Source organism: Aegilops tauschii, chromosome 2, assembly GCF_002575655.3.
Source record: "Aegilops tauschii subsp. strangulata cultivar AL8/78 chromosome 2, Aet v6.0, whole genome shotgun sequence".
Taxonomy (NCBI): domain Eukaryota; kingdom Viridiplantae; phylum Streptophyta; class Magnoliopsida; order Poales; family Poaceae; genus Aegilops; species Aegilops tauschii.
This window is the reverse complement of record NC_053036.3, coordinates 304,040,197-304,065,380: the sequence shown is the minus strand read 5'-3', so window position 1 is coordinate 304,065,380 and position 25,184 is coordinate 304,040,197. Positions and strand designations below refer to the sequence as shown.

The window sequence follows — 25,184 nt, the reverse complement described above, 5'->3', positions numbered from 1 at the left end:
TCAGCGATGGAGCCGCGTCAAGCTCGGGTGAGGAGGTGATTTATTATTCTTTTCTTAAGTGGCTGTTGTGGTGGTGTCCGAGGCAGGTGACGGGCGTTGGTGCCAAACTCAAAGATGTTCTGCTATCTTTTCAGTTTTGTCATGTCGGTTTTTATGTAACTTGTACTTTAATTTTTATGATATGAACGGGTCGCATATTATCATAAAAAAATATGAAAGCTGGTCATCTAATTATGCCCCATAAATGACCGGTCCTGGTCTTTTCCTTAAGTCACATGGAAGTCGGTCATCCAACCAGAACACCCGTCCTTGTCTTTTCCCTTCAGTCATACTTAAAATAATACTTCCTCCGTCTCAAAATAAATGACTCAATTTTATACTAGCTTTAGTACAAAGTCGAGTCACTTATTTGAAACGAGGAGTACTAGCATATTCTCAAAATGATACTAGCAATCAAATCTTCAAGTGAATATATTAAAATGCAGAAAACGGTGAAAATATTAAAATGCTACAGTAGTTTAAATATAAATATTACAATCTAAGTTTTAAAATAAAATAGTTTAAACTTCTCAACCATTTCCTTGCTCTAGTTCTCCTTTGAAATCCTACAAATGCTCAATCCGATCTTCCTGAGTTGCTTGATGATGAATTTAGACGAACTCATCAAACATAATTCAATTATGATTTGAAAGTTGGATAGGATCATTTATGTTCTCAAATTTTAGGTCCTCGGTAGTATTTCACCCTCATCCTGCATGATCATATTATGCATGATTACATAACATATCATCACCTCCCACGGGCTCTTCGGATCTTATTATTTAGCACGGTCTATGAACAATTGTAATATGAATTTAGAGCACTCCAGATGCCCTCTTCACAATTTCTCTCTCTCTCTCTCTCTCTCTCTTGTCTTTAGATAAAGTGGGCTTGTTTTTACCAACTGGATCAGAGATGGTTTGACGAAGGTAGTCCAGATAGTAGTTCATGTTGTAGTTGTTGGGGAACGTAGCATGCAATTTCCAAAAAAAAATCCTACGCTCACGCAAGATCTATCTAGGAAAGCATAGCAACGAGAGGGGAAGAGTGTGTCCACATACCCCCATAGACCGAAAGCGAAAGCGTTTGACAACGCGGTTGATGTAGTCGAACTTCTTCTCGTTTCGACCGATCAAACACCGAACGTACGGCACCTCCGAGTTCTGCACACGTTCAGCTCGATGACGTCCCTCGAACTCTTGATCCAGCAAAGTGTCGAGGGAGAATTCCGTCAGCACGACGGCGTGGTGACGGTGATGGTGAAGTGATCCGCGCAGGGTTTCGCCTAAGCACTACGAGAATATGACCGGAGGCCTAAACTGTGGAGGGGGGCGCCGCACACGGCTAACAATGTTTGTTGTGTGTTCGAGCGGTGCCCCCCCCCTCATATATATAGGTTGGAGGGGAGGAGAAGCAGCCAAGGGGGCGCCCCAAGTAGGAGGAATCCTACTTGGGCACCTCCCAATTCGGCCTCCCCCCTTTCCTATTCCTATTCGGAGTAGGAAGGGAAGAAGGGGAAGGGGGAATCCTATTACCTTTTTTTTCTTTCCTCCTTCCCCTTTCCTTCTCCAATTTGGCCAACCCATATGGGAGGGGGGCGCACCGGCCCGTTTGTGGTTGGTGTGTTTCCCCTCTTGGCCCATAAGGCCCATATAGTTTGCCGAGGGTAGCCCGAAACCCCTCCCGGGGACCTGATACGTACCCGGTAACCCCAGAACACTTCCGGTGTCCGAATACTATCGTCCTATATACGAATCTTTACCTCTCGACCATTTAGAGACTCCTCGTCATGTCCGTGATCTCATCCAGGACTCCGAACAACATTCGGTCACCAAATCACATAACTCATATAATACAAATCGTCATCGAACGTTAAGCGTGCGGACCCTACGGGTTCGAGAACTATGTAGACATGACCGAGACACCTCTCGGGTCAATAACCAATAGCGGAACCTGGATGCTCATATTGGCTCCCACATATTCTACGAAGATCTTTATCGTTCGAGCCGTTATGACAACATACGTTATTCCTTTTGTCATCGGTATGTTGCTTGCCCGAGATTCGATCGTCGGTATCTTCATACCTAGTTCAATCTCGTTACCGGCAAGTCTCTTTACTCGTTCTGTAATGGATCATCACGTAACTAACTCATTAGTTACATTGCTTGCAAGGCTTATTATGATGTGCATTACCGAGAGGGCCCAGAGATACCTCTCAGATACTCGGAGTGACAAATCCTAATCTCGATCTATGCCAACCTAACAAATACCTTCGGAGATATCTGTAGAGCATCTTTATAATCACTCAGTTATGTTGTGATGTTTGATAGCACACAAGGTATTCCTCCGGTATCCGGGAGTTGCATAATCTCATAGTCAAAGGAATATGTATAAGTCATGAAGAAAGCAATAGCAATAAAACTTAACGATCGTTATGCTAAGCTAACGGATGGGTCTTGTCCATCATATCATTCTCCTAATGATGTGATCCGTTCATCAAATGACAACACATGTCTATGGTTAGGAAACTTAAGCATCTCTGATTAACGAGCTAGTCTAGTAGAGGCTTACTAGGGACACTGTGTTTTGTCTATGTATCCACACATGTATCAAGTTTCCAGTTAATACAATTCTAGCATGAATAATAAATATTTATCATGATATAAGGAAATATAAATAACAACTTTATTATTGCCTCTAGGGCATATTTCCTTCAGTAGTCATGCCCGTTGACAATATAATTGCATGGAGGAGCTTTTCTTTCAGTCAACCTAGCAAACAATGATCACCACTGCAACACATGGTTATCATTGTGAGACCCGGGCATTGCCAAAGAAAGCGTACCAAAACTAGAGGTCTTGTGATGCAACCATTTTCCGGAGTGATGGTGAGCTTTTTAACATGGCCCTGATATTGCCCTTATTCATCTCCAGTGCATGCAATACAGATATTCGAGTATACCTGGGCATCCTATTGCTTCTGAGTGACATGAGCCTTTCAGTGTCTGTGACAGTTGGTTATCTCAAGTACTAGCTTGACGAAGGTTGCAGAGGTCTGGCAAGGGCTTGGCGCGAGACCGGGGTGGTACAATGGCGGCTTCGGGTAGGGAGAAGCGGATGCAGAGAAAGGGGCAAGGTATGGAGACACCGGGTGTGATTTTGGTGGGATGAGGGTGTCGAAGTCCTACGTGACTCATATCCAGACTCCTGTAAGGTCCCCTTAGTTTACTTCTGATTTGCGGGGACGGGCACACGAACTGGTCCGTGGACCGATGCAGGATGGCGTTGAGTAGCAAACTATTTACGAAGGTGCGATTTTGTTTTTTTATACTACGTTTCCCAACATTTTTTACATATTTTTACAAAAAATACCAAATTTTGTCAAAAGATAGTAATACTTGGTGTGCAAGCATGGTATTCCTATATGAGCTTGTCATGTTTTGGGGGGGGGGGGATAATACACAAAATTAAAAACAAGTTTGTTCACAAAATGTACTATCTAGGATAAAGTTTCATGACATTCACTCCAAATCGTCAATGTTGTATCACCCAAATCAATTTTAGTGACTATTCTAGTACTTTTACACATCAAATTTTGCTACAACTTGGTTTAAGATATAAGTATTATTGGAAATATGCCCTACTTGGTTTAAGATATAAGTATTATTGGAAATATGCCCTGTAGGCAGCAATAATTGTATTATTTATTTTCATGTTTATAATTAAATGTTTATACTCTATGTTATAACTGATATGGCTCTTGAGTATGTGATTCAAAGGAAAACTGATAAGCACATGTAGAGTTATGAACGGTAAAACCTGACTCCTATTCTTGCCTCTAGGACTAGCTCAAGTGTTGCATGATGACTATGTTTTCCTAATCATGGGCATATGTTAAGAGTAACAAGGATGCCGACAACTTTGAGCGTACGATGTTAGATGAACTATCATATTGAATTGACCCAACTTGTACGTTATACTTTAGATGTCATCGTCACAAGTCTAAATTTCATAACACAGAGAGTTAACTACGCTCAATTTATTAGACCATGAGAGTATCGAGTCACTTCATGTCGGGTAGTACACTTTGGGGTTGCTCCAACATCATTTGATAGGGTGATCATAACGACAACTTATAGGTTTATCAGAAAGTGTGACAAGGGGCAAGATAGCTCAAGAGTGGGATTTGCTCCTCCGACAATGGAGAGATATTCCTAGAACCCTCGCAGTGTGAAGACATCCATCATTGTCTAGCCAGACACAAGTGACTTGCTCACAGGGATGTCGGAACATGACAATGAAAAGAACAAGAAAACCAGTAACGAGGACACCGGTATAGTGAGCATGAGAATGCCTCAAGAGGATACGGATGTATCTCACCTTGGGTTTTCTAAAGTACCACGAAGCAAAAGGAATAGCATATGATAACCAAAGGTTCACTCGAATATCATTCGTGTGGATATAGGGTCAACATGGATGTCCACGAATTCGTTGTTTGGTTATTGAACGAAAGGAAGTTTCAGTCATGTCTATATTTCACCGAACATGCAGGGTCACACACTTAAGATACTTTTGATCCGCTGAGTAGTAATTGATTTAGGAGTATTGGAGAATATCACTAGAAAAGTTTCAGAGATGGCGGAATTTTTTTAATAAAAAAATCGGAAGTGTTTCGGGAAACCAGAGGTATTGGAAGAAAACCGAGTACAACTAGAACCGAGTACAACTAGAGAGCCGAAAAAGTTTCCGAACCCACAGAAAATACATCGCATGGTCCAGGAAAGTTCTGGAAGATTCCAAAATCCTCCTGAATGATCTGGAGGAGCCCATGGGGATGCCTACTTGACTAGCCCAAGTGGGGCAGCCCACATGGGCCAATTGGGCCAAGGTAGTGGTGGGGGGGGGGGGGGGTGAGCCGTCGCCCCCTTGTCTCGAGGGCCAAGTTGGGGGGTGGTCGCCGCCCCCCTTGGCTTGAGGGGCAAGTTGGGGGGGGGCTGAAGGAAATATGCCCTAGAGGCAATAATAAAGTTATTATTTATTTCCTTATTTCATGATAAATGTTTATTATTCATGCTAGAATTGTATTAACCGGAAACATGATACATGTGTGAATACATAGACAAACAGAGTGTCACTAGTATGCCTCTACTTGACTAGCTCGTTGATCAAAGATGGTTATGTTTCCTAGCCATAGACATGAGTTGTCATTTGATTAACGGGATCACATCGTTAGGAGAATGATGTGATTGACTTGACCCATTTCGTCAGCTTAGCACTCGATCGTTTAGTATATGTTGTTATTGCTTTCTTCATGACTTATACATGTTCCTATGACTATGAGATTATGCAACTCCCGTTTACCGGAGGAACACTTTGTGTGCCACCAAACGTCACAACGTAACTGTGTGATTATAAAGGTGCTCTACAGGTGTCTCCGAAGGTACTTGTTGGGTTGGCGTATTTTGAGATTAGGATTTGTCACTCCGATTGTCGGAGAGGTATCTCTGGGCCCACTCGGTAATGCTCATCACTATAAGCCTTGCAAGCATTGCAACTAATGAGTTGCGGGATGATGTATTACGGAACGAGTAAAGAGACTTGCCGGTAACGAGATTGAACTAGGTATTGAGATACCGACGATCGAATCTCGGGCAAGTAACATACCGATGACAAAGGGAACAACGTATGTTGTTATGCGGTTTGACCGATAAAGATCTTCGTAGAATATGTGGGAGCCAATATGAGCATCCAGGTTCCGCTATTGGTTATTGACCGGAGACGTGTCTCGGTCATGTCTACATTGTTCTCGAACCCGTAGGGTCCGCACGCTTAAAGTTCGATGACGGTTATATTATGAGTTTATATGTTTTGATGTATCGAAGGTTGTTCGGAGTCCCGGATGTGATCACGGACATGACGAGGAGTCTCGAAATGGTCGAGACATGAAGATTGATATATTGGAAGCCTATATTTGGATATCGGAAGTGTTCCGTGTGAAATCGGGATTTTACCGGAGTACCGGAGGGGTTACCGGAACCCCTCGGGGGTTAATGGGCCATAGTGGGCCTTAGTGGAGAAGAGGAGAGGCGGCCAGGGCAAGGGCCGCGCGCCCCTCCCCCTAGTCCGAATAGGACAAGGAGAGGGCGGCGCCCCCCCCTTTCCTTCTTCTCCTCCACTTCTTTCCCCCTCTTCTCCTAATCCAACAAGGAAAAGGGAGGGAGTCCTACTCCCGGTGGGAGTAGGACTCCTCCTGACGCGCCCCCTCCTGGCCGGCCGCACCTCCCCCTTGCTCCTTTATATACGGGGGCAGGGGGCACCCTAGAGACACAACAATTGATCGTTTGATCTTTTAGCCGTGTGCGGTGCCCCCCTCCACCATAGTCCACCTCGATAATACTGTAGCGGTGCTTAGGCGAAGCCCTGCGTCGGTAGAACATCATCATCGTCACCACACCGTCGTGCTGACGAAACTCTCCCTCAACACTCGGCTGGATCGGAGTTCGAGGGACGTCATCGGGCTGAACGTGTGCTGAACTCGGAGGTGCCGTACGTTCGGTACTTGATCGGCCGGATCGTGAAGACGTACGACTACATCAACCGCGTTGTGCTAACACTTCCGCTTTCGGTCTACGAGGGTACGTGGACAACACTCTCCCCTCTCGTTGCTATGCATCACCATGATCTTGTGTGTACGTAGGATTTTTTTGAAATTACTACGTTCCCCAACAGTGGTATCAGAGCCAGGATTTATGCGTTGATGTTATATGCACGAGTAGAACACAAGTGAGTTGTGGGCGATACAAGTCATACTGCTTACCAGCATGTCACACTTTGGTTCGGCGGTATTGTTGGATGAAGCGGCCTGGACCAACATTACGCGTACGCTTACGTGAGACTGGTTCTACCGACGTGCTTTGCACACAGGTGGCTGGCAGGTGTCAGTTTCTCCAACTTTAGTTGAACCGAGTGTGGCTACGCTCGGTCCTTGAGAAGGTTAAAACATCACTAACTTGACGAACTATCGTTGTGGTTTTGATGCGTAGGTAAGAACGGTTTTTGCTTAGCCCGTAGCAGCCACGTAAAACTTGCAACAACAAAGTAGAGGACGTCTAACTTGTTTTTGCAGGGCATGTTGTGATGTGATATGGTCAAGGCATGATGCTATATTTTATTGTATGAGATGATCATGTTTTGTAACCAAGTTATCGGCAACTGGCAGGAGCCATATGGTTGTCGCTTTATTGTATGCAATGCAATCGCCCTGTAATTGCTTTACTTTATCACTAAGCGGTAGCGATAGTCGTAGAAGCAATAGTTGGCGAGACGACAACGATGCTACGATGGAGATCAAGGTGTCGCGCCGGTGACGATGGTGATCATGACGGTGCTTCGGAGATGGAGATCACAAGCACAAGATGATGATGGCCATATCATACCACTTATATTGATTGCATGTGATGTTTATCTTTTATGCATCTTATCTTGCTTTGATTGACGGTAGCATTATAAGATGATCTCTCACTAAATTTCAAGATAAAAGTGTTCTCCCTGAGTATGCACCGTTGCCAAAGTCCGTCGTGCCCAGACACCACGTGATGATCGGGTGTGATAAGCTCTACGTCCATCTACAACGGGTGCAAGACAGTTTTGCACACGCGGAATACTCAGGTTAAACTTGACGAGCCTATCATATGCAGATATGGCCTCGGAACACTAAGACCGAAAGGTCGAGCGTGAATCATATAGTAGATATGATCAACATAGTGATGTTCACCATTGAAAGCTAATCCATTTCACGTGATGATCGGTTATGGTTTACTTGATTTGGATCACGTGATCACTTAGAGGATTAGAGGGATGTCTATCTAAGTGGGAGTTCTTAAGTAATATGATTAATTGAACTTTAATTTATCATGAACATAGTCCTGGTAGTATTAGCATATCTATGTTGTAGATCAATAGCTCGCGTTTAGCTCCCCTGTTTATTTTGATATGTTCCTAGAGAAAACTAAGTTGAAAGATATTTGTAGCAATGATGCGGATTGGATCCGTGATCTGAGGATTATCCTCATTGCTGCACAGAAGTATTATGTCCTTGATGCACCGCTAGGTGACAGACCTATTGCAGGAGCAGATGCAGACGTTATGAACATTTTGACAAAAGCTCGGTATGATGACTACTTGATAGTTTAGTGCACCATGCTTTACGGCTTAGAACCGGGACTTCAAAAATGTTTTGAACACCACAGAGCATATAAGATGTTCCAAGAGTTGAAATTGGTATTTCATACTCATGCCCGTGTCGAGAGGTATGAGACCTCTGACAGTACTTTGCCTATAAGATGGAGGAGAATAGCTCAACCAGTGAGCATGTGCTCAGATTGTCTGGGTACTACAATTGCTTGAATCAAGTGGGAGTTAATCTTCTAGATAAAATAGTGATTGACAGAATTCTCTAGTCACCATCACCAAGTTAGTAGAACTTCGTGATGAACTATAATATGCAAGGGATGAAGAAAGTAATTCCCAAGCTCTTCGTGATGCTGAAATCGACGAAGGTAGAAATCAAGAAAAACATCAAGTGTTGATGGTTAACAAGACCACTAGTTTTAAGAAAAGGGCAAAGGGAAGAAGGAGAACTTCAAGAAGAACAGCAAGCAAGTTGCTGCTCAAGTGAAGAAGCCCAAGTCTTACTGCAAAAGGACTGGTCACTGGAAGCAGAACTGCCTCAAGTATTTGGCGGATAAGAAGGACGGCAAAGTGAACAAAGGTATATTCGATATACATATTATTGATGTGTATTTTACTAGTGTTCGTAGCAACCCCTCGGTATTTGATACTGGTTCAGTTGCTAAGAATAGTAACTCGAAACGGGAGTTGCAGAATGAATAGAGACTAGTTAAGGGTGAAGTGACGATGTGTGTTGGAAGTGGTTCCAAGATTGATATGATCATCATCGCACGCTCTCTACACTTTCGGGATTAGTGTTGAACCTAAATAAGTGTTATTTGGTGTTTGCGTTGAGCATGAATATGATTTGATCATGTTTATTGCAATACAGTTATTCATTTAAGTTAGAGAATAATTGTTGTTCTATTTACATGAATAAAACCTTCTATGGTCATACACCCAATGAAAATGGTTTGTTGGATCTCGATCGTAGTGATACACATATTCATAATATTGAAGACAAAAGATGCAAAGTTAATAATAATAGTGCAACTTATTTGTGGCACTGTCGTTTAGGTCATATTGGTGTAAAGCGCATGAAGAAACTCCATGCTGATGGAATTTTGGAATCACTTGATGCTTGCGAACCATGCCTTATGGGCAAGATGACTAAAACTCCGTTCTTCGGAACAATGGAGCAAGCAACTGACTTATTGGAAATAATACATACTGATGTATGCAATTTGATGAGTGTTGAGGCTCGCGACAGGTATCATTATTTTCTGACCTTCACAGATGATTTGAGAAGATATGGGTATATCTACTTGATGAAACACAAGTCTGAAACATTTGAAAAGTTCAAAGAATTTCAGAGTGAAGTGGAGAATCATTGTAACAAAAATAAAAGTTTCTACGATATGATCGCAGAGGTAAAATATTTGAGTTACGAGTTTGGACTTCAATTAAAACAATGTGGAATAGTTTCACAAATTCGTGCCACCTGGAACACCACATCATAATGGTGTGTCCGAATGTCATAACCGTACTTTATTGGATATAGTGCAATCTATGATGTTTCTTACCAATTTACCACTATAGTTTTGGGGTTATGCATTAGAGACATCTGCATTCACGTTAAAAAGGGCACCATATAAATCCGTTGAGACGACACTGTATGAACTGTGGTTGGCAAGAAACCAAAGTTGTCGTTTCTTCAAATTTGGGGTTGTGATGCTTATAAGAAAAGGTTTCATCTTGATAAGCTCGAACCCAAATCGGAGAAATATGTGTTCATAGGATACCCAAAGGAAACTGTTGGGTACACCTTCTATCACAGATCCGAAGGCAAGATATTCATTGCTGAGAATGGATCCTTTCTAGAGAAGGAGTTTCTCTCGAAAGAAGTAAGTGGGAGGAAAGTAGAACTTGATGAGGTAACTGTACCTGCTCCCCTATTGGAAAGTAGTTCATCGCAGAAATCTGTTCCTGTGACTACTACACCAATTAGTGAGGAAGCTAATAATGTTGATCATGTAACTTCAGATCAAGTTACTACCGAACCTCGTAGGTCAACCAGAGTGAGATCCGCACCAGAGTGGTACGGTAATCCTGTTCTGGAGGTCATGTTACTTGACCATGACGAACCTACGAACTATGAGGAAGCGATGATGAGCCCAGATTCCGCGAAATGGCTTGAGGCCATGAAATCTGAGATGGGATCCATGTATGAGAACAAAGTATGGACTTTGATTGACTTGCCTGATGATCGGCGAGCCATTGAGATTAAATGGATCTTCAAGAGGAAGACGGACGCTGATAATAGTGTTACTATCTACAAAGCTAGAATTTTCGCAAAAGGTTTTCGACAAGTTCAAGGTGTTGACTACGATGAGAGTTTCTCACTCGTATCTATGCTTAAGTCTGTCCGAATCATGTTAGCAATTGCCGCATTTTATGAAATCTGGCAAATGGATAAACAAAACTGCATTCCTTAATGGACTTATTAAATAAGAGTTGTATATGATGCAACCAGAAGGTTTAGTCAATCCTAAAGGTGCTAATAAAATATGCAAGCTCCAGCGATCCATCTATGGACTGGTGCAAGCATCTCGGAGTTGGAATATACGCTTTGATAAGTTGATCAAAGGATATAGTTTTATACAGACTTACGGTGAAGCCTGTATTTACAAGAAAGTGAGTGGGAGCACTACAACATTTCTGATAAGTATATGTGTATGACATATTGTTGATCGGAAATAGTGTAGAATTATTCTACAAAGCATAAAGGAGTGTTTGAAAGGAGTTTTTCAAAGAAAGACCTCGGTGAAGCTGCTTACATATTGAGCATCAAGATCTATAGAGATAGATCAAGACGCTTGATAAGTTTTTTCAATGAGTACATACCTTGACAAGATTTTGAAGTAGTTCAAAATAGAACAGTCAAAGAAAGAGTTCTTGTCTGTGTTACAAGGTGTGAAATTGAGTAAGACTCAAAGCCCGACCACGACAGAAGATAGAAAGAGAATGAAAGTCATTTCCTATGCCTTGGCCATAGGTTCTATAAAGTATGCCATGCTGTGTACCAGATCTATTGTATACCCTACACTGATTTTGGCAAGGGAATACAATAGTGATCTAGGAGTAGATCACTGGACAGCGGTCAAAATTATCCTTAGTGGAATAAGGATATGTTTCTTGATTATGGAGGTGACAAAAAGGTTCGTCGTAAAGGGTTACGTCGATGCAAGTTTTGACACTGATCCAGATGACTCTAAGTCTCAATCTGGATACATATTGAAAGTGGGAGCAATTAGCTAGAGTAGCTCCGTGCAGAGCATTGTTGACATAGAAATTTGCAAAATACATACGGATCTGAATGTGACAAACCCGTTGACTAAACCTCTCTTACAAGCAAAACATGATCACACCTTATTACTCTTTGGGTGTTAATCACATAGCGATGTGAACTAGATTATCGACTCTAGTAAACCCTTTCGGTGTTGGTCACATGACGATGTGAACTATGGGTGTTAATCACATGGTGATGTGAACTATTGGTGTTAAATCACATGGTGATGTGAACTAGATTATTGACTCTGGTGCAAGTGGGAGACTGAAGGAAATATGCCCTAGAGGCAATAATAAAGTTATTATTTATTTCCTTATTTCATGATAAATGTTTATTATTCATGCTAGAATTGTATTAACCGGAAACATGATACATGTGTGAATACATAGACAAACAGAGTGTCACTAGTATGCCTCTACTTGACTAGCTCGTTGATCAAAGATGGTTATGTTTCCTAGCCATAGACATGAGTTGTCATTTGATTAACGGGATCACATTGTTAGGAGAATGATGTGATTGACTTGACCCATTCCGTTAGCTTAGCACTCGATCGTTTAGTATGTTGTTATTGCTTTCTTCATGACTTATACATGTTCCTATGACTATGAGATTATGCAACTCCCGTTTACCGGAGGAACACTTTGTGTGCCACCAAACGTCACAACGTAACTGGGTGATTATAAAGGTGCTCTACAGGTGTCTCCGAAGGTACTTGTTGGGTTGGCGTATTTCGAGATTAGGATTTGTCACTCCGATTGTCGGAGAGGTATCTCTGGGCCCACTCGGTAATGCTCATCACTATAAGCCTTGCAAGCATTGCAACTAATGAGTTAGTTGCGGGATGATGTATTACGGAATGAGTAAAGAGACTTGCCGGTAACGAGATTGAACTAGGTATTGAGATACCGACGATCGAATCTCGGGCAAGTAACATACCGATGACAAAGGGAACAACATATGTTGTTATGCGGTTTGACCGATAAAGATCTTCGTAGAATATGTGGGAGCCAATATGAGCATCCAGGTTCCGCTATTGGTTATTGACCGGAGACGTGTCTCGGTCATGTCTACATTGTTCTCGAACCCGTAGGGTCCGCACGCTTAAAGTTCGATGACGGTTATATTATGAGTTTATATGTTTTGATGTACCTAAGGTTGTTCAGAGTCCCGGATGTGATCACAGACATGACGAGGAGTCTCGAAATGGTCGAGACATGAAGATTGATATATTGGAAGCCTATATTTGGATATCGGAAGTGTTCCGGGTGAAATCGGGATTTTACCGGAGTACCGGAGGGGTTACCGGAACCCCTCGGGGGTTAATGGGCCATAGTGGGCCTTAGTGGAGAAGAGGAGAGGCGGCCAGGGCAAGGGCCGCGCGCCCCTCCCCCTAGTCCGAATAGGACAAGGAGAGGGGGCGGCGCCCCCCCTTTCCTTCTTCTCCTCCACCTCTTTCCCCCTCTTCTCCTAATCCAACAAGGAAAAGGGAGGGAGTCCTACTCCCGGTGGGAGGAGGACTCCTCCTGGCACGCCCCCTCCTGGCCGGGCGCACCTCCCCCCTTGCTCCTTTATATACGGGGGCAGGGGGGCACGCTAGAGACACAACAAATCTTTTAGCCGTGTGCGGTGCCCCCTCCACCATAGTCCACCTCGATAATACTGTAGCGGTGCTTAGGCGAAGCCCTGCGTCGGTAGAACATCATCATCATCACCACGCCGTCATGCTGACGAAACTCTCCCTCAACACTCGACTGGATCGGAGTTCGAGGGACGTCATTGGGCTGAACATGTGCTGAACTCGGAGGTGCCGTACGTTCGGTACTTGATCGGTCGGATCGTGAAGACGTACGACTACATCAACCGCGTTGTGCTAACGCTTCCGCTTTCGGTCTACGAGGGTACGTGGACAACACTCTCCCCTCTCGTTGCTATGCATCACCATGATGTTGCATGTGCGTAGGAATTTTTTTGAAATTACTACGTTCGCCAACAGGGCCGCCACCCTAGGGTTTTTGGTGGGGGGCACGACCCCCTAGCCTCTATATATGAGAGGGGACAACACCTCCAAAGGCACCTCTTCAGGTGCAAGGGCTGCCCCCTTCTTGCTCTCATTCTTCACAATAGTTGATCCCTCTCGAAGGGCTGATCCTTCCTCCTCTTGTACTCAAGCATCGTCTAGCTCTGGATGGCGAAGCACTGCTGGATCAATGGTGCTGTATGTGTGCAATTCAGAGAGGGATTGTACGTTTGATTCTTGTTTGAGGGAACTGTTCATGGGACGGATCGAGGAACTTCGAGATGATCTTCACCAGCTCTTCTTTCACGGCAACTCATTTGTTGGTAAAATCATATGTGAACTTGTATGCACGATCTTCATAGTGATCTCGGAATTAGATTCGTAGGGCATTTTTTGTTTTCTACTACGTTTCCCAAGAAGTATATAATAGTAAATGTGACTTAAAATCACCGTTTGTCATTTAATAATCGTAATTTAGCATTTTCTTTGTTAATTTGGGCGGGGGGGGGGGGGGGGGTTAAAGCATATCTAAATGTTGTCAAAAAATACTAAAAATTGGTTAGGAGTCCTAATATTGGTATAGTAAGTTACGAATTAAATTTGTGAAGAATACAAGTAAGAGAAATAATGATCATTCACCAAATTGACTATCTCCCCTAACATCCGATGCAAATATCCAAAAAATCCTTTTTTGGTGACCATGTGAAAACTTTACCAATTCAAAAAAATTCCTGCACATTAGTTTAAGATATATACCAATAAATGTAAATTAAAAACATCTTTTGTTGGTAATAATCATAATTTATTTTTTATCTGGCTATTTAAGAGGGGAAAATGAAATAATATCTAATTGTTGTCACAAAGTACTAAAAATTGGCCAATTGTCCTACGATTGCTACAATATGTCATGATAAAAGGAGAACAACGTTTTGGCTCTCGGGCACAGATGAGCCCCACGCGTGAACTGTAAATTCGGTGTACTAAAAGAAAATTCAAAAAAATTCCAAATTGTTCTGGGGTGGAAGGTGCTTGAGTGTATGATCTGTGTGCCAAATTACAGCGCACTTGGACATGTGAGTATCTCTCAGCAAAATAGACAAATTTAGGATCTATGAAAAAGTTTACTGTTTGTGCACTGTTCGGGCCAATTTTTTTCCTTGATAATTGGCACGGACCTCACACACTCAAATATCTTCCATGCGAAAAAGTCATTTTTTTACCTTTTTTAGTATTTTCTTTAAAAATACTATTCACCGGTTGCAGATGAGCCCGGGCTTAGAATTGGATTTTGTTGATGCACATCCAATTAATAGAAATGATCTTTCACCAAGTGGACTATCGCCCATTAATTTATTTAGCATTTTCTCCAACTTTTTAGAAAGAATTTCTTTAAATAAATTTCTCAAAAAAAATTATAAAGCTTGGTACGGTGTCCTAATATTGGTACATGAGCTTCCATGTTCAATTTTATTATAGTTCCCATGGAAAATTTATTAATTTGACCATGGTAATTTTGTTAATTAGACCATGGTAGTTTTATTGTAGATACCATGGCAATTTTATTTATTTAGAAACGGTAAAATTATTAATTAGGTCATTCCAATTTAAATTTAGGTAGCACGGCAATTTTGTTCCTTTACACCATGGTGATTTTATTAATTATACCGTGTTGGATTTATTGTTGGTTGGTTCTCAAGGAACATTTTTGGTCTCCAAAACACAACAATTTTTGCCACACACTTGCATTGTTCTTTTGGACATGGCAAATTCATGTAAATTTGGTTGATAAATCATTGCAAATGAAAAATCATGGCAAATTTGCTATGTGCTTGTGTTATGTTTTTATATAGTTTTTGCCATGGATCATGACAACTTTTTGTTTGTATATGACATGTGTGCCATGTCATTTTTGTTGCATTTTAAAGAAAATTTTGGTAAATTTGTGTTTGCGACATGGCAAAATTTATGATTGTTTGGTTTTCGGACATCATGAAAATTAGAGAATTTTTTATGTGTTTTTATTGACAATTTGCAAATTGATGCTATATATGATGACAAATCTATTTTTTTTTATGGCGAGTGTTTCTGTTTTATTTATTTTTACCGGTTTTAGTTTTGACTTTTTTCCTGGCTGTTAGTAATGATGATGGGAGGAGGCTCACCAAACAAACTGTCCTTGGGTCGCGCTGGAGAGGTTAGCGGACATTTTGGTTCGCTCGATCCTCCCTGAACGAATTGTTCGCTCAGGGGACCTCTAGATCAAACGTTCCGTATATATTGACTAGAAGACATGGTCGAACCTTTTAAAAGAGATGGGAGATGTTTTTTTTTTCAGGCACTCGATCCTGATATACTTTGTTGAGTTAATATCAGAATTGTAGTTAGATTATTTGATAAAAAATCAAATTACACATGTTATCTCAAACCTAAACTCCGAGAACTTTCTTAGCCTCCATTGAAAACAAAATAGCCCACTGAAATTCTTGAGAATTATTATTGGTCAGTTTATCATTACCAGCTCGTTTGAAATGCATCATTCTGATGCAAAGGCCGGGGTAATCATGCTTTTCTAAAAAAAACTCGTTTGGAATGCAGGAACTTGATGGCAACAGACCAACTTTATTAACAGTCTTGCAAAAGAGAACCGAGTTTTGGAGTTTATGTCCAGGGATTTCTAATGTGTGGAGAATTCTTCCACCTTCCACCCGCAAAAAAAATAAAAAAAATTGTGTGGAGACTTCTTCGCCACCGATGCCATACAATATCTCCGATGTCATACAATATCTCTGCGTGGACGTACAATACATACATTGCAATTTGCATTGCATTCACCCGCAAGCAAAGGACAAAAAGAAGAGCTACGTACACAAGATTACTGTCATCTGTTTTTGTCACCCACCTTCCCCTGCAAGTAGCGGAGTACCTGTGGGATCGAGACAACGGCGGTGCCGCTGCCTTGCCTAGTGCAGAGCCTCGCGACTATCACGAGGTCCCGGAGCTCGCCGGCGTCGTAGGTGCCGCCGAGATCCGCGTCCACCATCCTCTGCATGGATCCGGCGAACCCTGGCTCCTGCACCCACCGCACGAGGTCGCCGTCGCCGCCCCCGGGCGACTGTCCGGTCACGAGCTCCAGGAGCAACACGCCGTACTGGAACACCAGCTCCGTCCGCCTCTGCTGAATTCGCTCTGAAGAAAGAACACGCAGGCTCTAGTGTCAGTGTCAAAGCCATTCCAGACGTGCCAGACAAAGTGATGGTAAAAATGGCCAAGAGAACCTTCGGCGTGGGATCCTTCGGAAGCGTCGTGACCGACGACACTGACATCCGATAGCTGAAACTTAGTACAAATTCAGTTGCTCGATCGATCTATTGGCGGGCCAGGACAGATAGCATCGTCTGCAACGTACCAATGTGACTCACCTTGGCGACGAAATCAGCATCCATCATCACGTTGCTCGAGTTCACCGTCACGTGGAACACCGGAGGGTCGCAGAAGTAGTAGAGATACTCCTGCATCCACTCAAAATAAATCAAGAAAATAAATGGTGTTGTCTTTCTTGTGTCAAGTTTCGATGTGTTGTGGAATGTAGCAGTGGTCGTTAGCAGAAAGGATTACCAGGGCTGCTGCGACATCTATGGCAACCTGCAACCGGGTCCTCCAGTTGAGTGGCGTCCTAAGAGGATCTGTTGCAGCAGGATGCATCATCAGTGTGGCAGCTTAACTGAAGAGCAGAAGAGATATCCCTCCCTCAAGAATTTTTATTACCGTGGAGGCATTCTTTCAGGCTCCTGTTCTCCATCTGATCAAACACCAGAAACCTGTAACAAGAAAGAGAAGCGCAAATCAGAAGATTAGTTAGGATAAGAGAAAAATACAGTAATAAAAAATTAAAATGGCGCGGTGGGTGAACCTGTTGTGTCCTTCTGAGAAGCCGCGGAGCCTGACGACGTGTCGGTGGTTGAGGCGGCCGAGCAGCTGCAGCTCCCGGTAGAAGGCGCCCTCCTGCCCTTCCTGCTCCGGGTCGCCGCCGCCCGCACGGCGCACCGTGGCGACGAGGCCATCAGCGAAGCGGGCGCGGTACGCCGTGCCGCGAGGCCCGCCGGTCTCGAGGGCCGTGCTGAAGCCGCTGGTGGCCGCCTCGATCTCGCTCGGCTTGAACCTCCTCACGAACGGCAGTGCACCTGGTTTTCCGAAAGCAAAGCCACAGAAAGACAGATTGGTACGCGTGCGCGAAATTCCCGAGGAAAAGAAGGCAGTGAAAGGGGCAGTGAAGCTCGGAGAAGGGAGAGGGCGTACGCGTGCGGCCGAGCCGCTGGTGGAGGCAGCCCATGCCCATCCGTCCGGAGAGGTCGGCAGGCAGAGGCAGACGGCGCCCCGGGATTGGTGCGCTTATTTGTTTCAGAGCAGAGGAGACATGTAAGTAGGCAGCAGGCAGACGGTGAGGGAGACCTCTGTTTTCTTGCTCTTGTTTATGGAGATCTTCAGGTACGACGAAATGGAGCGACGTCCCCAGATCGCCCTATCCTCTTCTGCCGCTGGTAAATTAGTTAAAACCGTGCTGGCCCAGCGAAAGCAGGGATGCTCGAGTCGACTTGCTTTTGTTTCGGTCCCCATCCGGCCTCCCACTCGCAATGCAAGTTTCGAATCATAAAAAGTGAAGAAAAATTCCTCTCAAGGCACGAACTATGGAGGCATCACCATGTGGCTGCCCCACAAGAAAAAGTAGGTTTAGACAGCTTCATTTGTTTTTCCTCTACAACGACCGTCGGTGTGGGCGTCATCAAGCAAATAAAAACGAATTAGGATAGGCATGCATCTACTATATACTTTTTCTATCTTTTATCATAGGACTACTCTCTCTTTTCCCCAAGCGGACAGAGATCAGGTGACTTGTCCATAGCAAGTCACGCTGCAACTTGCGGCGATGCATCAGCCATTCAAACACCATCCAACGGACAACAGCCATCCAGAACAAAAACACCCCACACTTACACGCTCGGTCCATCCAGCGCAGCACAGCCGAAACGAGCATTAGTTTTTCAGCTCGTTTTCAGTCATTATTTCAGTCAGTTAACAATACAAACCTGTCTGCGTTATACAAATGGCATTGTATACTGAGTGAAGTGATTATAATTTTTCCAGTCAGTTAGGATATCTTTGACGTGGACCCTTAAATCGCACATATACGATCCGAATAGCACTATTCGAACATGTTTTGCCATCCAATACAGTCCCACACCTATCCGTCGACTTGTCCAGATGTCCTTTTTTACGGCAAACTAGAAGCAAACCGAGGGGAGAGGAGGACTTTGCGGGCGTCCAGACTGCTGCCATGCACACGTCCGATAATCCTGACCCACCCAAAACCCTCTCCCTCGCCCGCGTGCTTTCCCGCCCGAAGCGGTTAGCGCCGCTCCAAATTGTCGGTGCCGCATTCATGTCGGCCCAGAGTAGATGTGACCTCCCACTGGAGCTGGCATTGAAGCGGTGTGCCGGCCAATAGCGTCGCATGCGCCGCTTCCTGATGCACGCGTCTTCTCTCCACATTCAAACGGTGCTCGTCCGTCCGCCAACCGCCATTAACAACACGCCGCTTGGTTCATGCAAACACTAGTCGCATACAGTTCAAACTATATTTCAACAAAACGATGAAATTCATGCAAACACGGTCGGATTTTCGTACAAACATGATAGATTTGTCCGTCGCCAGTGGACGTGAGGTCGACGAGGGAAATGGTGGCGCCTTGACTATCGTCGTCCCACCGGGCCGTCTGATGGTTCATCGGCGGAGTGTAGGAGGCGCGGCTGTGTAGTTAGCCCGCGTGTGGCCACCTTTATATCCCAGATTCCGGTGAGCCCGGGCGTCCGGGTGCATCAAAATGCGGCGCCAGAGTGGGTTTCTTAGTCGGCGAGCCTGCTTAATGACGGCGGACGAACGAACAACGGCACTGAACGGGCGCGGTAGATATCCGTCCCGTCCAGCCAAGCATCTCCGGCATTGAACATGCACGGACACCGGAGGCGCATCACAGGCGGCACCCTTAGCCGGCGCGCCGCTTCAATGGCCGAGGCAGCGAGAGGTCGCGTCCGCCCTGAGCCGACTTCAATGTTGAGTGGCGCGCTCTACAGCTGCATGTGTGCGGACAGCTGGCGCCAGGTGGGAGCGCACGCGAGAGTGAGGAGGGGTTTTTGGTGGGCCACGGCGGTCAGAAACGGGCTTGGGATCGGTCCGGACTCCCGTAAACCTCCTCCACTTTTGTCTCCGGTTTGCGGAAGAAATCGCATCCAGACCGCTCCGCGGACCGATACAGAACCGCGTTGGATGGCTTCCTCGGTCCGGACAGCACGGTCCGGACGGTTGCAGGAGGTTTGCAGGTCTGCCTTGGAGATGCTCTAAGTGACTAATAAATGATGATCACTTGCACTCAGTATACAATGCCATTTGTATAACGCAAACAGGCAGAAAATGTTTTTTTTATTCTTAACTGATTGTTACTGTTAATTGTTAATTGACTGGAAAAATATTAGTATTTGTATTTCCTAATGACTTTGTCCTGGCTTGTGCTACGCTGTATGGACAAGTGTGGGGGTGTTTCTGCTTTGGACGGTTGCTGTCCCTTGGATGGCGTTTGAGTGGCTGATGCATAGCCGCCAGTTACAGCGTGACTTGCCATGGGCAAGTCACCTGATCTCTGTCCACCCCAACCCATGTAGTACTGGGACATTGAGTTTTTCAACGCTCTTGCCCATCGTCACATGCAAACTTCAAACAATCTGAGTGTTCAGTCGCCTGGTACTGCAACAACCGACATAATTCTTGCAGAAGACCATAAACATAAAATGTAGTACTCCCTCTGTAAACTAATATGAAAGCGTTTAGATCACTACTTTAGTGTTCTAAATGATCTTGTATTAGTTTACAGAGGGAGTAACTAATACAGAATTTTCTCTAAGAGCCCACAGCTGATGTTCTCAGAAACTAACACGGTTCCATGTCTCATTACACCAGATTTTCATTTTATTGTGATGTTCAACTCTTGATAAAAACTTCTTAGTCGAACACAAAGTGTTGCGGCACCCACGAGTGTTACACAGAAAACGTATACTAGGATAAATAGGTTTCTAGAGTTACAATCCACAAGTGTGTAGTTCCGCGTGCAACCCGTGCATGCCTTCAACTCAAGGCAACCGGCGCAAGGAAGCCAATGCTGAACCCGAAGGAGATGCAGCTCAATTCCTCATCGTGCTTTCCGAGCATCTTCATCTGAATGGTGTAAGAACCCTGCCACAGAGCAAAATGACCGTGTGTCGGTCAAAAAAATCGGAGGACAACCGATACAAACAATTCAATGAACATCTGTCATGCCCTGGGCTCGAATGCCCCAGTAATGAGAGCATATGCACATCATAATTCAGAAACAGAAGTAAATGTGTGCTGAACGAAATCTTACTGGTGGAGTGATTGATGGTAAGGTTTGCGAGTGAGATAGCTCGAAATTAGAAGTTGCCGGGCATTGGGTCTTCGTACAGATGTCATCTGTTTCAGAGTAAACATTGAAGATCCAATATTTAACATCAATAACCAGCTTCCCCTCGGTGATGTTTTTATCTGCACACGGACATGGAAAGACATTAAAAACAATAATTCTACATGGGGAAGGACAATAAACAAAACATGTGCTGTCAATTTGACTCATGATAAGATAAGCACCATAACCTTACGATTTTAACTGGAGAGTAGAGAACCATTCATAGCTCATATGGTAAACATATACACCTCTGTAACTAAATGTAATACGTTTTTGCAGTTCAAAGTAAAGGCAATGATTATCAGGATTGGGGAGTTCCTAAAGGTTTCATCCAACAGGCAAATTAGAGATATATGGAGTAAGAAGCACATACGACTGGCCACTTACAAATCACGTTAAGGATCCCATTTGAAGTAGGGTAAGTTGGCATGACTGGCGGGAATCAGAACATGATTCCCAATGTTTGAATGGCATGACCAAATATTCCTTGCATGACATACAGACCCTCACAATGCATGAGATGGAATTCTGATTTGGTGTCACAAAAGGATGATCACTAGATGATCTCAGTCGCCATATGCTGAACTAAATCAGTCACTTTTCACATGTGAATGCTAAGGCAGGCAACACGAACATAACTCAATTAAACAGAACTATTAGCCAATGCTTGCCAGAATCAATTGACTAGTAGAACCAGTAGCAATGTTCTTGCTGCATACTACTCAAAGCTGCAACTTACCTTTTGCAGTAAAGGTAAGACTAAGCTGCTCTTAAGTGTGTACTATTCTGGTACAGCGATAAATGACCATTTTGTATGCTGGCCAGCACATTACAGGACTCAGCAAAGTACAGAGACTCAATAACTTCTGCGAGAACCAGTAACAAGGGAATAAAATACTTAATGGATCAATATATAGCCATACAATGTGTAGTAAAAACGGAATAAAAGACAGACAATGTGTACATATGGTTATATTATCTGCAGTACAAATAGGCAAGAGCCAACTGCCATGCCTTTTCCAATGAATTATATATCTAGAGCCAACTACTCATTATAAGAAATCTTCCATCCTTGAGAAATATTCATGTCAAGGACTCTTGGTTCTGTACATGGGCAAATAGTTTCTCAAACGAAGTTTTAAGAGATTATCGCCAGCTAAGGGTTATATATCTAGAGCCAACTACTCATTATAAGAAATCTTCCATCCTTGAGAAATATTCATGTCAAGGACTCTTGGTTCTGTACATGGGCAAATAGTTTCTCAGACGAAGTTTTAAGAGATTATCGCCAGCTAAGGGTTATATATCTAGAGCCAACTACTCATTATAAGAAATCTTCCATCCTTGACAAATATTAATGTCAAGGATACATGGGAAAATAGTTTCTCAGACGAAGTTTTAAGAGATTATCGCCAGCTAAGGGGCTGTAATTCTACAGACTGCTGTCGCGCATAAACTACAAATGGTGTCACCGACTGAAGAACTTCACAGATTTTCAAAGTACCCCCTCCAAACTTTGTACTAAATCAGCGGCAATTAACATGGATCAGAGGGAGTAATTTTCTGAAATACAGTCTCTAACAGCAATGGATCATATAAGTCACACAAAGCACGGCACCCATTTGCTAAAGCTCATAGCAAGAGACTTGGCAAGAAAGCAAAGCAGAAAAATCCCAATCTTAAATAAACACAAAGCAAGCTAAATAATTTTATTTATTTATTCATTTGCTAAAGCACATGGCTAGAGACTTCACCCATCACAACTTCACAGCCACAAGGCTAGAAAGCAAAGCAGGAAAAACCCGATCTTATACACAAAGCAAGCGAAATAATTTTATTATTTATTTTAGAGATGAAACTATGTCCCAATAACCGCACACAAAGTTAGCCCATAACATGTAAGTTCGGTATACTACAAAGCTTAACTCCCGATTGGTAATTTCTTCCAGAGCCCTAACTAGTGGACCAAATACATGGCAGAACAAAGTACCCAAGTAGGCAAACACGCAAGGAAATAAAAGCATGCATAAATTACGCCCAGAGAAAGGTTTACCAGTTGTAGCGGAGATCTTGAAGGTGGCCGGCACGCCGCGCTCGACAGGATCAGGCACGATCTCCACGCCGCTCACCTTCACCGGGTAGTTTTTGCCCTTATCTGCAAACCACAGCAACAACAACAGAAGTTAGCAAATCCACACGAAATCTCCACCTCCGGGAACCCCAAGTGGCTGTAAAAGACGAGATTTTCGGGGGCAGAACTCCTGTGCTGCTACTTACTGCAGTACTCGACATCGGTGAAGGCGTAGGCCGCCGGGAGGAGGAGGAGACAGACGGCTGCGGCGGCGAGGAGGCTCTGCTTGGTCGCCATGGTCGTGGGGTTGGACTTGGAGAGTTGGGGGACTTGTTTGTGAGGCGAGAGGTTTTCCTGGCCTGGTATTATAAAATAAGTCGAGAGGGGATAAAGAGAGTTCGTGTAAGTTTTCCTTCTTCTCGCGTGTTCGTTTTGGCTTTGTAAGATTCGTCGGCTCGCGACACTGACGCGTGGAGCCAGAATATTGACAGTCTTAGTTTGTTCCGAGGAGGATTGTGCCAGACTGCCAGATTATCGAAGCAGTTGTAGCACGGATGGTTCCTTGGCGAATTTTTTTATTCATAGAGTACTCTTTATTGCAAGAAAATCATCATATTATTTTTATAAGAGTATTAACAATCTTTTCATTCGTTTCACACACTTTATTTCTATCTAGTCTGGCTAAATCATGGCAGCATAATTAGTCTCTCTATAGCATTATAGCATGCTCGAACTAAATCATGGCAGCGCAATTAGTCTCTTTATAGCATGCTCGAAAACAATATGTTGACAATCATACGCAAGGTGATACATGCTGATTGACCGAAAGAGCGACCTTCATTTTTTATTGTCTCTATCACCTCGATGATATCGGAGTTCACCTCTGTGCGGTTACACCCGACTGTAGTTACCAAACTGTAAGGTCAGTGCCTGGGCCATAAGCCCATCTCCGCGCCAATCGACTTCTCCATTTTCTATCGCGACGAATCTGCTATTCAAGTCTCTGATGACGGCGCCATACGAGCCCTTTGAGTAAGTGTGGGTCAAAAGCCCCATCCACGTTTAGCTTCATATAGTTGTTTCTTAATCTTTCCCAGCCATGTCACTTGATCGTCACCTTTGCATCACTCGTCATAGTAGTTAGCAATCAAAGCTCTAATTGTCATTGCTATGAAACCAACCCTGGCAAATGACCCACACATCTAGCCTATTGATGTACAACTCCCTCTTTTTTCAACAAGTGGCAAAAAGGAGCAAGAAGACACGAGGCTCTACTTGTCCGAAGAAGAAGCAAAGGCCGGGAGTCATCCTCCTTTTCTAAAAAAAAGAAGGTTTATCTCGTAGCCAAGTGAACTTTCTCTTTTCTGTCCAATTTGATATGCCTTTCAAGTTTTTGCTGAGTCCGAAGACAAGCACTACAAAATATGCTCTATTCAGTGATAGAAACATGGTGACGAAACGTGAAGCATCGCCGAAGATCATTTTCTGTGATGCTCCACCGTCACGAGGTTTTTTCCTCGGGGTAGCTGCTACTTGTGATAGGCGTTGGGATTTCCCCGAAGAGGAAGGGTGATGTAGTATAGTACCCAATAGTATTTCCCTCAGTTAAGAACCAAAGGTTTATCGAACCAGTAAGAGACTTACATAAACAAATATAAATGATACTTGCACACACACACAAAACAAATACTTGCACCCTACGCAGGCAAGAGGGTTGTGAATCCCCTGTACTTGTTAATTGCAAGGGTTAATTCTGATAATGATAGATAGATAAACTACAAAACAAAACAAAAGATAAATAATTGCAGCAAGGTATTTAGGGTTTTAGTAATATGAAGTGAGTAGACCCTGGGGCCATAGCATTCACTAGAGGCATCTCCCTCATGAGAATAGCAGCGGTGGATAAAATTACTGTTGGACAATTGATAAAAAAGCGCATACTTATAACGTTATTCATGGCATGATCAATATATAGGCATTACGTTTGTGACAAGTAGACCAAAACGATTCT

General features: G+C 43.6%; 2 protein-coding genes across 3 annotated transcripts; both read right to left on the bottom strand.

Annotated features, from left to right (window-relative positions):
• Positions 1-16,321: 16,321 nt before the first annotated feature.
• On the bottom strand, positions 16,322-18,138 carry LOC109761688 (probable receptor-like protein kinase At1g49730). Of its 2 annotated transcripts, none has more exons than XM_020320508.4 (7): positions 17,870-18,138; positions 17,484-17,754; positions 17,339-17,391; positions 17,189-17,256; positions 16,993-17,082; positions 16,849-16,903; positions 16,322-16,759 (listed from the first exon to the last, which is right to left on the bottom strand). In XM_020320508.4, exons 1-7 carry the CDS (start codon positions 17,907-17,909, stop codon positions 16,452-16,454), a joined length of 885 nt encoding a protein of 294 aa, XP_020176097.1. In that variant the 5' UTR covers positions 17,910-18,138; the 3' UTR covers positions 16,322-16,451. The 2 variants fall into 2 exon arrangements, with proteins under 2 accessions (XP_020176097.1, XP_045088949.1); XM_045233014.2 differs by having other exon boundaries at positions 16,849-16,889.
• A 2,404-nt stretch (positions 18,139-20,542) lies between these two features.
• On the bottom strand, positions 20,543-23,614 carry LOC109761686 (uncharacterized). Its single transcript, XM_020320506.4, has 4 exons — positions 23,380-23,614; positions 23,156-23,257; positions 21,025-21,182; positions 20,543-20,855 (listed from the first exon to the last, which is right to left on the bottom strand). The coding sequence occupies exons 1-4, from the start codon at positions 23,468-23,470 to the stop codon at positions 20,748-20,750; spliced, it is 459 nt and encodes a 152-aa protein (XP_020176095.1). The 5' UTR covers positions 23,471-23,614; the 3' UTR covers positions 20,543-20,747.
• Between the last annotated feature and the right edge of the window lie 1,570 nt (positions 23,615-25,184).